Raw genomic sequence first — 14,266 nt, forward strand, 5'->3', positions numbered from 1 at the left:
TAATGGTCCTCAGAATAGAACATGTAAGACTACCTGCCACAACCAACCTATTCCCAACAGCTGCAGCCCAGAAGCACCGCAACAACCGCCTAATCTGACCACCTCCATGACCCAGGTCAGAGGATCACCAGTGATCCCTGGAGTACAGATCTGCTCCCTTTTAGGCTGATGAACCCCTGCCCAGGAAGGGTTTGAGCACACTGCACTTACCTGGATGGCAAAGTCGATAAGACCACTGATATTGAGTGAATACTCCATCAAATCAAATATGAACTGCACGTGCTGTACCAGAGGCAGGTGGTATGACATTCCCAAGGCAAAGCTGGTGATCTGTTCCAAGACATTGCGAGATACCTGCAAGTGCAAGACGACACACAGTAACTATCTCTTCTTGCAAGGAGCCCCTCAGCAGATTCATTTCCCTTCCCCTTCAGGAAGGTGCTCTCAGTAATGCAAAGGGACACAGCCAAGGCCCAAGGACAGCTGCCTTGAAAGTTTCATACCTGAGATGTGACTTGGTGCTGATCAAAGTGAGAAAGGTGCTGGAATTTTGCAAAGATATCTTCAGCTGTTGGGAATGCTTCTGGTTTGCTCTTTTTCCTCTTCTGGCCTTCTTCTCCACCTGCCAAAGTCAGAAGGATCAGAAAAGAGTATTAGGCTACCTTCCTCATCAGAGGAGGACTAGACATCAGTCATCAGCACCTGCCAGTCCATCAGTAAGATCAGCCCCTGACACAAAGCACAGCCAAAGATATTGTCTTAAGGTCCGGGACTCAGTAAGGACCATCTTGAATGCAAAACAACGAACTGCTGAGGAAGGAATTCCTAACCTGAGAATGACACTAGGGTTAACATATAGTTTATCCCAAGTGAAGGTACTCCTTGGAGGGGGAAAATACTATCTCAATTTAGAGGTAAACTGATTGTCTGGTGAGAACAGATGTTCTGGATTGGAGACGTTCAGCCTCAAAATTTCTTTTCAGAGCACATCACCTTTTAAAGAATCTTTCTACCACATTTCAAATTGCCTTTCAGGAATCAGACTAAGAGAGAAAAAAAAAAAAGTAGCCAGATTCTCAGCTGATAGAAGTCAGAGGCCTTCTATTGATTTTGACAGAGCTATCCAAACTGCCCATCCTATGCATTTAGCATGTGCCCCAACCATAACAGCATGCTACATTTAATCAAGGTCTTTTCTGAATATGCATAGGCAAAGTCTTCTTTGTTTCTTGTGCAAGGATCTAAATTTATGGACTAAAGAAAATAAAATTTGAAAAGCCAAATTTGTCCAGGGTCAATCATCTTCTGAAGAAAAGTTCAATTAAACAGATACTGTCACCAGAAAATCAATCATCTTCCTTGCTGGTTAGTACGTTTGGGAACAGAGCACCATTCCAGACTTTCAGTGAGCGATACAGCTTACCAGGCACTGTAGATTATATAAAATCCTTCCACTGCGAGACTCCAGACAAAGGAGTCAGCCAGATGGAAAGATGTTCCTACTTCAGAAAGGAATGGCTCAAGCTCTACTAACCCGTCTCTGCAGTGCTCTTTCTGTTTAAGACTTTTAGAATGTCTTTGGTTATTTTCTTGATCGTATGCCGAGCATCATCCCGTTGTTTTCCAACCCCAAAAAGAACTACCAACCGTTGGTTACACTCATGGCTGCATGACTCCTCCTAGGGAACCAAGGGAGACAACTGAATTAGCAACTATGAGGCTGAATGCTTTAATCTTATTTCACGTTCGAATCTCTTAAGGCAAAAGGAAAGCTTCATCTCAGAAATTGCTCTGAGAGAAAACAAGACGATATCTTAAGTAGATCACCTCCTGCAGCAGTGCAGGAAATGATGATTGCTCCTTACCCACCCACAGCAGTACTGCAGGGAAATACAGCAGCCTCATGACCAGAGCACAAGGCCGCAGCCAGGAAGCAGTTATGAGCAGGTCTCCTACCTGAGGAATAGGAAAGTGTGTTGCATACTGGATGTGCCTAGGTTGGTCATACAGGGATGCTAGCATTCCTTCGACAGACTTATCCTTCAGCAGAGGCTTTGCTTCCTTTTCAGGATCTGGTTTCTCAGGGGAAGGGCTGGCTTTAGATTCACAATGCATTGGAGGAGAAAACATCTAGGGAGACATAAGAACAAGAAAAGGTAGTTAGGTAATATGGTCATGCAACAGGGAAGATTGCTGAAGGAAGGTACATCTGCTCAGTCCTAAAAAGGAGCAGGAAGAGGGAGGGTTGGAGAAACATCCAGTTCTTAGGGCAGTGACCAAAGCAATGTGTTAACACACTATTCCCATCTCTGCTTCTGGTCCATGTTGCATATCAAGTTAAAACCAATAGGAAATAAATAACCATGACTTAGGATTTTGGGAACAACCACCTCTACAGAACCAGTGAGGATCCTGGGAAAGCCACGGGAAAGCCGCATAGCTCTGCACATCACACCTGCCTAACAGGTACCCTCAAAGGCCAGAAACGGACGGAGGAATGTAGGTACTTAGGGATTTTTCAACCACTGCAAGTTATTTTTATTACCAAGTCCTTCAAAATGTTCTGCAACCATGAAGTATGCCCACAAATATTATGAAGAACTGTAAAACTGAAGCAGTACCAAAGGCCACACAGTATGATGACAGCAGATCTGTGTCTTCTCCCAGGTGATCAAGAAAACCCCTGCCAACAGTAACTGGTCACTCCCAATCTCCTGGTGTTACCATAGTCACCCATTTCCCATCCACTTCCAAGCAGTCCACTTCCTAAACACTGGGCTAGCAGTGGCCAGAGTGTAAGAGGTCCCAGGAATGACTGGTACTCACTCTACTCAGATGGACCCCGACCTGCATAAGCAGGTTATATGGACCTTTTTTACAGTGCCAGCTGCCTTACAACCCAGCCACTTGTAGCATACTGGCTCTACAGTAGTGAGGGAGTACTCACATAAAAGTGAGGCATGTGCTGTCCCTGGTCCCACTACAACATACCAACCTACTTACTGAGTAGCAGGTACATAACGCAAGAACATACCGAAAAGTCTGTCTTCTCCATGTCATCGAAGAGCATGCTGGAGTTGTGGTCGATGTCCATGGGCTCAGAAAGACCTGTGTCCTGGGGACAGAGCAGCTTTACATCTCAGTGATGTAGCACAGAACAAGAGAGTTATTTGTTTACTACAGGACTTGATGTCCATGTTGGACAGTGACAGTGATATGCCAACACTCCCATGGTGCCTGCTAAGCTGGAGCCTAATACACTGTGAACATGAAGGACAGGCCTCACGCAGCACCTCATGGTATACTGCTCTGAGCAATGCAAGGTTTTCTTATCTACCCCCTTACATTCTGCAGGCCCTTTCCAGCCACTTAGAACACAACCTTCTACTCTTGAAACTGAAATGCTAAGGAAATAGGTTGGGAGAAAGACAAGCATGAGTCACTGGTACATCCTTTAGTATATAACAGCAAGGAGGCTCCAAAGCTGGTAAAAACAGGCAAGCACAACACGGGGACACGTACAGGAGTGCCACGGTGCTCGTGCTCTCACCTCTAGCTTGATGCCACTGCTTCCCTCCGTCTCCTTTCTGTCATGCTCCTCAGCAGGGTCATCAAAAGGTGAGGGCGGGCGAGGCCCATGAGAATCCATGGCAAGATCACCCCGGGAGATGAGTGTACACATGTAGATGTTGTGAGAGAATACATCATGTCGGATTAGCTCACAGAACAGCAGCACCAGGTTAAAGAACTCCACCTTCTCATTTTCCTTCCCAGGATCAGCTGAAAGGACAGCAGAAGCAGTCAGAGCTATCAGAGTTCTTCTGCAACACTCTGAGCAACACCAGCCACATAACCCAGGGCTAGAGAAAGTGTTTCCAGAGATCTCAACATAGAAAGTGACTGATAAACAGTTCTGAGATTACAGCAGGGATTAAAAGCAGAAAGTCCAGTTTCAACAGGTGGCAGTTAAGTAAGTCAAAAGCTCTCCACTTCATCTCACAGACCAGAGGCACAAGTGCCATTTCTGGGTGCACAAACAGTTGCCTACATCATTCAGAGTTGTATCCTATCCCTCAGTCCGTTTGCAGTACTTCCACTGAGACTATTCCAGGGCTTTGTCACTTACTAGTTAGAAACCTCCCTCTAGTTCTCAGCCTGAATTAATTTCTGCTTAGGCTATACTCATTTATCTTGGCCAACAGTTAACAGAAGTGCTTCTGCATTATCATTCTGTCATCTGGCCCTTCAGGCTGCTTTCCCTCCCTCTCCAAGGCATGCTCTGGATCACAAAGAGGCCAGAGGGAGAATTTAGGTACATCCAAGACCAACACACAAGAGAACAGCACACAAATTCAAAGTCTGCAGGAGAGGGAAAGCTAGAAACTGGGAGATCACAAGTTCTTATTACATACTTAGCATAGGAGCTTGAGTGTCAAGGAACTGCATAAGGACATCCTGAAAGACAGGAGCGCTGGCTGCTGAGAGAGAGCCTGAGGAGATGGAACCCTTCTCATCCACAACTTCAGAGTCCCCACATCTCTGTAGAAACAGAAAAAAGTACTGAGTGCTGTCACAGAGGAGAAACTCACTATCCGTAAACCCCAAAACAGAAGTCTTCAAGAGACTTTTCCTATATTGCACTTCTAGGAAAGCCACCATACAGGTTTCTCTAAGAAACTTCAGTTTCCCAACGTGCCAGTACTTCCACACTGCCATCGCCTGTCTTCAAATGTATCAAAGAAATGAGACACACACCAACCCACAGGCTCATTTATGACCTGCTTTGGGTTAGATGGAGCAAATGCCATAATTAACGGCACCAGTATTAAGAGGTATTGAGCTGATCAGCTTTTGCCTTTTGGTGTAATAATAAAAAACTGTAGTTAGGTAACCTCTGCTCTCCTTTACCACTACTAGCCTTTCAGGAATAAGGACTTACCTCAGCCTCTATCTCTGCTTGACGTTTCTCCAGGAGTTTGGCCACAACCATAGCCCTGTGGCGCCCAGAGCGTTTATAGCTGACAGCCCACTCACACAGCAAGGCCACCACTGCGTCGTCATCTGGGGAGATCTGTTGAGATATAAGCACTACAGTGAGAACCCGAGCCAAATGGAAGAGGTGAGCAGTCCTAAAGCCTTCAGTTGGATACAGCAGCGAGTCTACTTCTAGCAGAGCACAGCCTGAAGACTGCTACATTTGCCTCTTCCTAACACGGAGGACAGATGTCAAGCTAGAGCTGCTTTGTCTCTGCTTTGACTCCACTTTGCAACATGAGGCGATCCACAGCTCTTAACAAATCTCCAGGGTGGCTTTGCTTCAGAAAATCATCTCTCTTCCAGCAGCACATCTATGGAGTGCTAATCTTAGCACAGAGTGAAACACAGCTTCTCGACAGCATTATACATAGTATGCGAACTACCAGTCCTGCAGCTCCCTTCCAGGAACCAACGCAGTATTAGTTGCACTATGGTCCTACACATCATAAATATGTCACCTCCTAGGCTAACAGGAACTCGAACTGTGAGCTCCCAGCCTCCCAAGAAGCAGCTGCCAGCCCAGAATTTGACAAGACTAGCATTTCCTTCCCTCAGACACATAACATGTCTTTATCATCAATCTGCTATCCAGACTGATGTCTTCCATTGGGAGACTGTTAGCTGTGTGGATTCTCTCAAGCTTACACCTATTTGCTAGCAGAGACTTTCTAGAGTACAGATCCCCCACTCTCACTTTAGTACCTCCCTAACTTAAGGCTGCATGAAATCCTTTTCATGGCAATTGCATCTCTTGGCCTATAGCCACTACCTAGTTAGCTCTCTGTAGTCAGAGGACAGTAACCATGGAATATAAAGAAGAACATAGCCACGTGCAAGACCAGGGCCCAGCAGAAAAGTCCCAAGGCACCTCGTGACTGTCTTTGGTTGGACCCAGCCCAAATATCCTGTTATACAAGGAATCCAAAGAGTTGCTGAAGTCAGATCTTTCAAAGCTGTGACTGTCCAGAACTTCTAAAGTGTGTAAGACACGGCCAATAGTGAAACCTAGAAGAGAACAGAGAAGAGAAATGGGTGTTTTGCAACTGGTACAACAGATTCTGGAGCAAAAGTTTCCATGAGCTCATTGCTCAGGAGACTGCCTAAGGAAAGCTGTACTAGTCAGGGTCCACCTAGCTTAATATCCTGACTCTCACAGCAGCCAACATCAGATGTTATTGTAAAGCATCAGAACACGGCACATATACAAGACTATAGTTCTCTGGTACACATTTCCAGCTTCCAGTAACAGAAATACCCCTATAGCTGGGGAAACACACCCATGCAAGATTTTGCACTGGAAAGAAAAAGAGCCATTTGGTCTTTTTCTCCACTGCTGACAGCAGCAGCAAAGAGGAAAAAAATCCAAGAAAATAGTCAGACAAGAAGTTTCTCAGGGTAACAGATAGAACAGGGGAGATAAACTTTAACCTACAGCAAGTTACCTGCTGTGGTTTCCTGGCACTTGTCAAATGACCAGCGAACCTCCACAGCCTGACCACGTTCCTTTATCTGCTGCTCAATTTCACGCAGTTTTGCCCGAACCTAAAAGCAATGGACTTGTGTAAACATACAAAAGCATGCCTTAGAAGTCCTGTGAAGAAAATTATTAGAAAACAAAGAGCATGACACTAATTCTACTCAAGGTTAGATTCTGCCTGTCTTCCAAGGATATCACTGTCTTGCTTATAGCAGAATGGGAGCAGTTAATTCCTTTGGAGTGACACAGCACCTCCAGCTTTGCTTATCACACAACATGAAATGAAAATCCTGAAAGAGTTAAGATACAGCTATTACCTTGGACCACAGGATCTCCCTTTTTTTTTTTGAAGGCTGCTCACCTGCTGTGTAAAGGCTGAATTCCCTCCTGGCATGGGCAAGTTGGATGGGGCTATAGGCAGGTGGTCCAAAGGAGAGCCAGTCTTTATCCTGCTATCAGTCAATGAGTAATGCCACACAAGGGCACTTGGGCAACACAAAATTATACTCTGCAACAGACAGAAAAGTCAGTATAATTGAGCAAATCAAGGTCAAAACAATTAATTTAGATTACTTTCTACAGAAGTAACCCCTCCTTTATCCTACTGCCCAGGCATTCATCATCTGGTATACATATTTTTGGGTTCTTTTGTTCTAAGCTCTGAAAGAGTCTTTGGGCTAAAGACCATACTAGAGTATAAAGGAGTAAACTAGTAATTTTGCTGCACTGAGTTTCTTGCCCTAGGTATGCTTAGGAAGACAAGACCAGAGTTCCACATTATGCAAAAGCAGCAACATGTTGCTGCAGAGCTCCCTGCTGCTTCTAAACAGAACTTACTTTCTACAACTCACACCACCAATACACAATCCAACTCTTATGGTCCAGGAGCAGCATTTACAAAAGTGACTTCCAGCCCTCATCAAGAGTAAAGTGTGAGAAGAAACATGAGTCAACAGACCCAAACTCATTATACTATACTATTTCATAATTATGACTATAGTAATGATTATAACAACAATGCTATTATATGCACTTTATATATGCATTTTCCTCCTTTTATGATCTTGTACATACACCCCCCAAACACAATCAAAACTTCACTGAACAATTCCTAGCATACACCCCTAGAGCTTCTGGCTTAGGAGGCGGCAGACATTAAGACTGACAACCAAGGCTGTTTTAAACACTCAAACCAAATAATCTATCGTATCTTGGGAACATCTGAGCAAAGGTTAATTACGTACACTGTTAGAAACGCATCTGTTTCCAGCCTGACTTTACCAGCTGCAACCACTAGATCTTACACTGCCTTAGCCTTATCTACTGTCTGCAGATCAGAAGAGCTGTAGATCTTCTATCAGAAGAACTCTTCTGAGACATACTACAAGACCAGACCATCACTAACCCATCTGAACTTAAGTAGGTTGTGTTCAAACCCCAAATTAGCCAAATCTTTGAGGTGAATACGATCATGTATTTTCCCTAAAGTAAGCTCCCCAAACAAAGGATTTTGTATTTAAAAGATGTTTTATCACATAGAAACAAGAAAAAAATCCTAAACTTTTATAACTGAACATGACCAAGAAAGAGAAATACAAAGGGGTTATTTATAACCCCCGCATTGCTCTCTAGTCATTGCAGACAGATCCTTCTAACCAACAGTACTCTAAGAATTTTCTTTCTATCCTGTTTGAGAGCTGACTGGCTACTTCTTGATCCTGTCAGGGCTCCTTGATCTCCAGTTTCTCTGTTGAGCTGCAGGTTCCCAAACTCTGAGCTCTCTTCCTCTCCACCTCCTGCTCCATTCTGCACTCTCTGGAATCTCCTCTGCTTTAATGTGCTCCTTTTTTCCTCTGGAAGCGGCAATCTCCACTCCTTCTGTGGTGCCCTTTTCACAGCCTGCTTCCACTCCCGATGAGTGGTCTGCCTAAACCATTAAAGTTCTTCCATAAAGAAGTGGCAGGGGTTGTTTTTTGTGTGTGCTGGTTGTTTGGTTCGTTGGACTTTTTTTGTTCTGTGGGGGTGGGTTTTTCTGAGGAGGCATTGTTTGTTTTTAAGAGCTCACAAAATTACAAAGCCCTCTTTTCATTTCTGGCATAATTTCCTTTCCTAGACAACCTGCTACTGACTACACAAGACGAAATAACCCTTTCTTTCTCATCCCCTCTTCTGCAAAGCTTTCCCAGACATCTGAGGCACCTGTGAGTAGAGCAAAAGGCTCTATTCCATCCCATTTTTCTTATGCAAGTCAGTCAAGGGCACTGCTACAGCACTGATGTCTGGTACAGAAGCTCTGTAACATGTCAGCAAAGACCTACCCTATGACAATCATGGTGTGATATGTCTGTACTCAGGAAGTCGCTGACTCAGACCGTCATGATTTTTCTGTGATACAATATAAGCTGTCCCTGTTGACCCCACTATCACCAACCACTACCCAAACCAACCTGGAGGATGCAGCTGAGCCCATATACCACTGGCCGGTGCTGGGGGCACAGCAGTAAGTCGCTGAAAGGGCTGGGAGGAGGATTCCCTGCAGCTGGCTGAGGGGTGGGAGTTGAGGGAAGAGTGTTCCCTGTCTGGGCAGACAGGATGTGGGGTGGGTGCCCGCCCGCACCATCCAGCTGCATCGCAAGCCTGCGGGTGCAGAAGTAGGCCAGACGTCTGGACAGGTACGCAGACTGCACAAACTCTCCAGAGTACTGCAGGGAAAAGGAAAGGGAGGGAAGACATTCTCGTTACAAGCAACACAAGAGAAACCCCTGACCCTTACATAGCAGTATACTGTGTGGCACTGTCTTGTAGAGACAGTCCCTTTTTACAGAGAGCTCCTTAGCACTATCGATCACCCGCTAGCTACTAAGCATCAGAAAAACCCTTTAAATGCTCTAAGGCAATGACTTCATGTATCAAAATGTACCCACACCCAGCCTTCCCAGGGCTTCATAAGTATGCCTAGAATTTGTTAGATGGAAAGAAAGAAAAGCAGTTTCCCTGTAGTGGTGCACAATGAGTCTAACTATCACAGATATGATGTGGGCAGGGACTACCAACTCAAGTGCAGGGAGACAGGGTAAAGGACAAAGAAACACAAGAGAACAGGACTAAAAAGGTATCCTTGCATGAGCTAAGAATGATGCTCACAGAGACACTCCCTAGCGTTCTCGATACAAAACAGCTCATCATCCCTTCAGTGCTAAGAAGGGGATTGACAACAGCAGAAGTCAGTGCTCTCCTGAAGCAAGCCAAGTACTTATTTCTCACCCGCAGCAGGAGGGGTAGGAGCATTTTCAGAAATTCATCTTCTCCTGATCGTATCTTCTCAAAGCACTCGAGGACCCACGTCAGGAATTCATGCCGGTCCAGCATGCCATCCTGCACACAGATAGAGGTAGAGCAAACGGACAAGAGCTGAATTAACATCCGCTAAGGAAAGGTAGAGCAGCAGCAGCTGTTTACTTTCTAACAGTGGAAGTAACTCTAGAAGTTTCCACAGTTCTGTACTACCCCATTCTACTACTGAGCTCAAAACTGCATCCAGCCCTAAGGGCCTATTCACGGAAAGATAGTATTCTGCAAAAATAAATCACTTGGCATCCACTTCCCCTAGCCCTCCTCTGCTACACACCCACCCAGCAGCCCCCTCCAGCCCCTCACCTGGAACATGAACATAGCTAGTTTCTCATTGTAGTCCCACTGCTTCAAAGTTTGTTCCACCTCTTGGGTCATTGGCCCAGACGGTGAACCACAGCCTTGCCCTGGGAGCTGTCTATAGAACTCTGCAATTTTCTGCAGCTGCTCTGACAGGTACTTGGTGATGATCTGTGTCCATTCTGGAGAAGAGGAAACAGGTTAGCAATGAGTGCCATGGTAAACAGAAGCAGGAAAGAACCAGGCTGGTGCATGGGGGGAAACCTAAAAAAAAGTTCCTGTCATTTGAAAAGGCCAGAAAGACAAAGAAAGAAAAGTAAGTGCCATGATATTAGCTCTGCTCATGGCTTGGAGGTGGTAGGAAGGAAGAGGCATCCACAGAAACAGGGAACAAGGGGAAAAACTTCTGTTTGGGATGCAGAATTACAAGAAAAGTTGGGAAGAAAGATTCCTCAGCTGCCATTGTTGAGAATCAGCAGGTGGAGAGAAGAGGTTTTCCAGCAGGAAGCAGGATCAGGACAGCCTGGTTTAGCATCCTCAATAATGTGACAGACAGCAGAAACACTAGAAACACTTCAACACTGAACTTGATCTTAATCTCTTTCAGATACCAGTCTAAAGCCATGATCAGTAATTTTTAAAAATAATTGCTTTTACCAAAACCTAACTGTGTAAGAGACAAATTCAATACACAAAGTGACAGCACAATTTCCCTCCTCTGGGACAATGCAGATGGCAAAAGCCAAGGCAAAATATGCAAACACTTGAAACAAAACCACTTACAGGGTCAGCAGTAGGACAAACACCCAAAGGAACAGCAAAGTAAATGGAATAAACATATCTACAAACCAGTCAACCTTCAGAAACAGAGCCTGTGTAATTTTTATACCAAAGATAAACAAGAAAGAAAAAAAAAACCCAACTAACCATGGACCTCAACTGCTAATACTGCTTTTCAAATTAATGTAGTCGGGTCCTGTAGTCACAGCGATACAAAAGAGAAAACAGCCATGGGAGCTCTCCTAGATCACAGTAATCTGGAGCAGGCCAGGATGCAAAGGGTATTAGATATGGGATCCAGTAAGGCTTAATGAAAGTGGAAACACAAACAGGGGAGTAACAGACCGGAATTCTCTGGGAAACATACTTACGCACTTGAGAAGAAGCTAATTAGTCATCACTAAATTATAACGTTTACAGTCTTTGTAGGGTAAGAAAAAAACAGGTTATACAGCAGAAGAGCACAGCAGAACTTAATGGGGAGAAAGAAGAGGTAGGCTCTCAGGAAGTATTTGTGCCTGACAAGACTTATTTTTCAACAGTGTACTCCCACAGGTGGGCCCTGTTGTTTTAGGCAGTTATGCACATCAGAGCACTATGACTTATCAGCAGGAAACAAGTCTATATGGATTTCTAGGGTACCTCTTAATATTCAAGAGCAGGCTGAGAAGGAAACATCTGGGATGGACAAAACCAGTGCTCCACACAAAGTGCTTACCAATGAAGGGATCAATGACATGACGCTTTTTCACCTTGGTTTCCGTGATGGCAGCATAATAGGCACAAGTCATTTTGATGAGCCAGGCTGCTCTCATTACTGGAACAGTGTATTTCGCTAAATAACCAAAGACCTCTTCCTTCTTGCTGAAGATAGGCACCTGTAATAGAATTGAGAAGAATTGCCACCAAGAACTTAGTTGCTTTGGAATAATTCCCATCTACACACACTGTAGGCTCTGCAAACTGTGAAAAACATAAAAAGGGAAGAGGTACTGTGTTACTCTCTATCTCAAAAAATCTACTGTAAGAATTCACCTCTGGTCAGAAAGCAACAGTACCAGAGCTGCATTTCACTACAAAGAGAAACAAAAATTGAAAGAAGGCAGAAAACATAATTACATCACTGTAAATCCACACCCTGAATCCTGCACACAGCTTCGAGGATAAGCTCTAGATACAATACAAACAACTACAAAAGATACAGACTAAGGACTGAGTCAGAAACACATACAGACTGAAGATAGGATTATTTTGTAAACAAAACAGAGCAATTACAAAAATCTTGTAATAACGTGAGTAGCCAGCAGAAGACTGTGAGAAACGGGGAACTGAGTACCATAAGAGGAAGGAATTAATTAATACCAAGATTCAAAATTCAAGATACAACATAGGAGGATACCAGTGAAATCATCAGACTGGAGATCTATACACCAGGAAGCAATAACACATCACAGGAAAAAGTACAGCTGTGGGGCTCATTTCCACAGGATACTACAGAGAGCAAAAGTATGCATGTGTTCACAGAGAAACGAGACAAATTCACAGAGAACAGGTCTGTTTGGTAGGTATCTCAAACTCCCTGAACGACCAACAGTTCAACTGTTTACTTGCTACATTTCTTGCATTCTTCCCAATTATTCTCTGATGTCTCAAAGACACAGACTACTTCGCTACTGACAGTTGCTGCTTTCATGTCTAAGTCCGAGAAAACTGACAGAGCCCATTGCAGGAAATTGGGGAAGGCCTTGAAAGGTTCAAGCTTTCACAACGTCCTCAGGAAACCGACAGCCAATGTGCAAGGAATACAAGGACTAACTTTATAAAGAGACAGATTCTGGGAAAATCTGTTTACTTCCCCCCAAGTATGACCCAGAACACCAAGGACCAGACAAACTCCAGCTTCTAAACTGTGCACTGCTACTGTTTTGCAACTGGGCATTATGTTTTTCCACCACGCATACAAGATTCCCAAGTTCCTTGTTTACAGGCCCACTCTGATAGAGTTAGTTCTCCTTGCTACTGGGCCCAGTAAAATGGCAGAATAAGACCCTTCTTTCATACTCTTCAGAATTCAATACTACCAGGGAAATATCTAGCCCTAGACCCAGGGAACAGAAATGCTCTAGCCTGGCTGAGATCAAGCCGTAATACACATATTCTTCTGAGAACCAGAAATATGTGTCGCTGCAAGAGAAGTCTGGGAAGTCACTCAGCTGACGATTTCCAGTAATTCTCACACTGACTTTTGAGAACTTGAAAACCCCTCCACAATAGAAATGGTCCTAATCTAAACAACAGACCAAAGGCAACAGTGGCAACTCTTCTGAAAAACATTCAAGCCTTAAAATAAACCAGTTGTATCATACAAGCCAAAAGGCAAAGTTGAACACAACCTCCAAACAGCAGATGAGGGACCAGTCTTTGGTGGGGACAACTACAGTCAGTGCACTACAAATCCTGGATATGTTCTTCAGGCTGAAAGCTTCAACAAATATATAGAAAAGAAACCTCTACTATACAAACACTTCAGAAACAAGCATATAGATGAAATGTTCTGCCCTGCCAGGCAGCCTCTCCTGTAACATACCTTCTTAGCGAGATGAGTGAGGGGCTTAGTTCCAGCCAGATCTGTGAACCAGTTGTTTATGGCACTCTGAGAACGTGCTGTCACCAGCCAAAAGTTATCCTTCTGATTCACCTGGGGTTTCCGTCTCCCCGTGTCAGGCAGTGTATTGCACCGCAGCTTTTCTGCAATAATACTGCTGAAATTTGAACTGATCTGGAAAAAAAAGAAAAAAGGGATGAATTACATTTCAGAAGTCAAAGATCTATTCTATGTGCTTAAAATCTCATTTGTCATTCCTTCCATAAGTCTCAGCAGTATGAACTTTTGAAACACAAAAAACCTGCCAATAATTTCCTTTGTTATACTTGCAAAGAGGAACACTTCTAGATAATTCATACAATAACTGCACAGGGACTTGAGTTGCGACAGATACAACTCTTCATAAATACTTGTAAAATCAGGCAGAAGGCTTTTCGGACAGATGTCTGCCAAGGAAAACAAATATATTGTGCTTATTGACTGCCTTCCATCCCAAGTCATTACTCGTCCTCTTGTCAGGGAGGCCCAGAACTTAACCTCTTGATTTTAGAAACTGGAAAAACAGAGTTGAAGCCTGTTATGTAACTCCCATGTTTAAATTGCCACATGTTTCAAGAAATCTTCCTTCTCTTCTACCATGGCCATAACATAACCAAACCAATAAGAAGTAGTTTCCTGCTTCTGGTGTCCTAGTCTTCTGCTTTAATTGCAGAATA

General features: G+C 44.1%; 1 protein-coding gene across 1 annotated transcript in view; it reads right to left on the minus strand.

Moving 5' to 3' along the window:
- MED12 (mediator complex subunit 12) overlaps positions 1 to 14,266 on the minus strand; it is a 37,349-nt gene that overhangs the window by 22,175 nt on the left and 908 nt on the right. Inside the window, exons 3-18 of the mRNA XM_074915474.1 lie at positions 13,533 to 13,724; positions 11,664 to 11,823; positions 10,172 to 10,347; positions 9,779 to 9,889; positions 8,962 to 9,216; positions 6,876 to 7,022; positions 6,480 to 6,579; positions 5,906 to 6,042; positions 4,940 to 5,071; positions 4,413 to 4,539; positions 3,551 to 3,780; positions 3,035 to 3,115; positions 1,957 to 2,130; positions 1,535 to 1,679; positions 504 to 622; positions 211 to 354 (exon numbers count right to left, since the gene is read on the minus strand). Coding sequence (XP_074771575.1) covers positions 211 to 354; positions 504 to 622; positions 1,535 to 1,679; positions 1,957 to 2,130; positions 3,035 to 3,115; positions 3,551 to 3,780; positions 4,413 to 4,539; positions 4,940 to 5,071; positions 5,906 to 6,042; positions 6,480 to 6,579; positions 6,876 to 7,022; positions 8,962 to 9,216; positions 9,779 to 9,889; positions 10,172 to 10,347; positions 11,664 to 11,823; positions 13,533 to 13,724 — 2,430 coding nt within the window. The remainder of the gene's footprint in view (positions 1 to 210; positions 355 to 503; positions 623 to 1,534; positions 1,680 to 1,956; positions 2,131 to 3,034; positions 3,116 to 3,550; positions 3,781 to 4,412; positions 4,540 to 4,939; positions 5,072 to 5,905; positions 6,043 to 6,479; positions 6,580 to 6,875; positions 7,023 to 8,961; positions 9,217 to 9,778; positions 9,890 to 10,171; positions 10,348 to 11,663; positions 11,824 to 13,532; positions 13,725 to 14,266) is intronic.

Source organism: Athene noctua, chromosome 11 (genome assembly GCF_965140245.1).
Source record: "Athene noctua chromosome 11, bAthNoc1.hap1.1, whole genome shotgun sequence".
In the NCBI taxonomy this organism is placed as follows: Eukaryota; Metazoa; Chordata; class Aves; order Strigiformes; family Strigidae; genus Athene; species Athene noctua.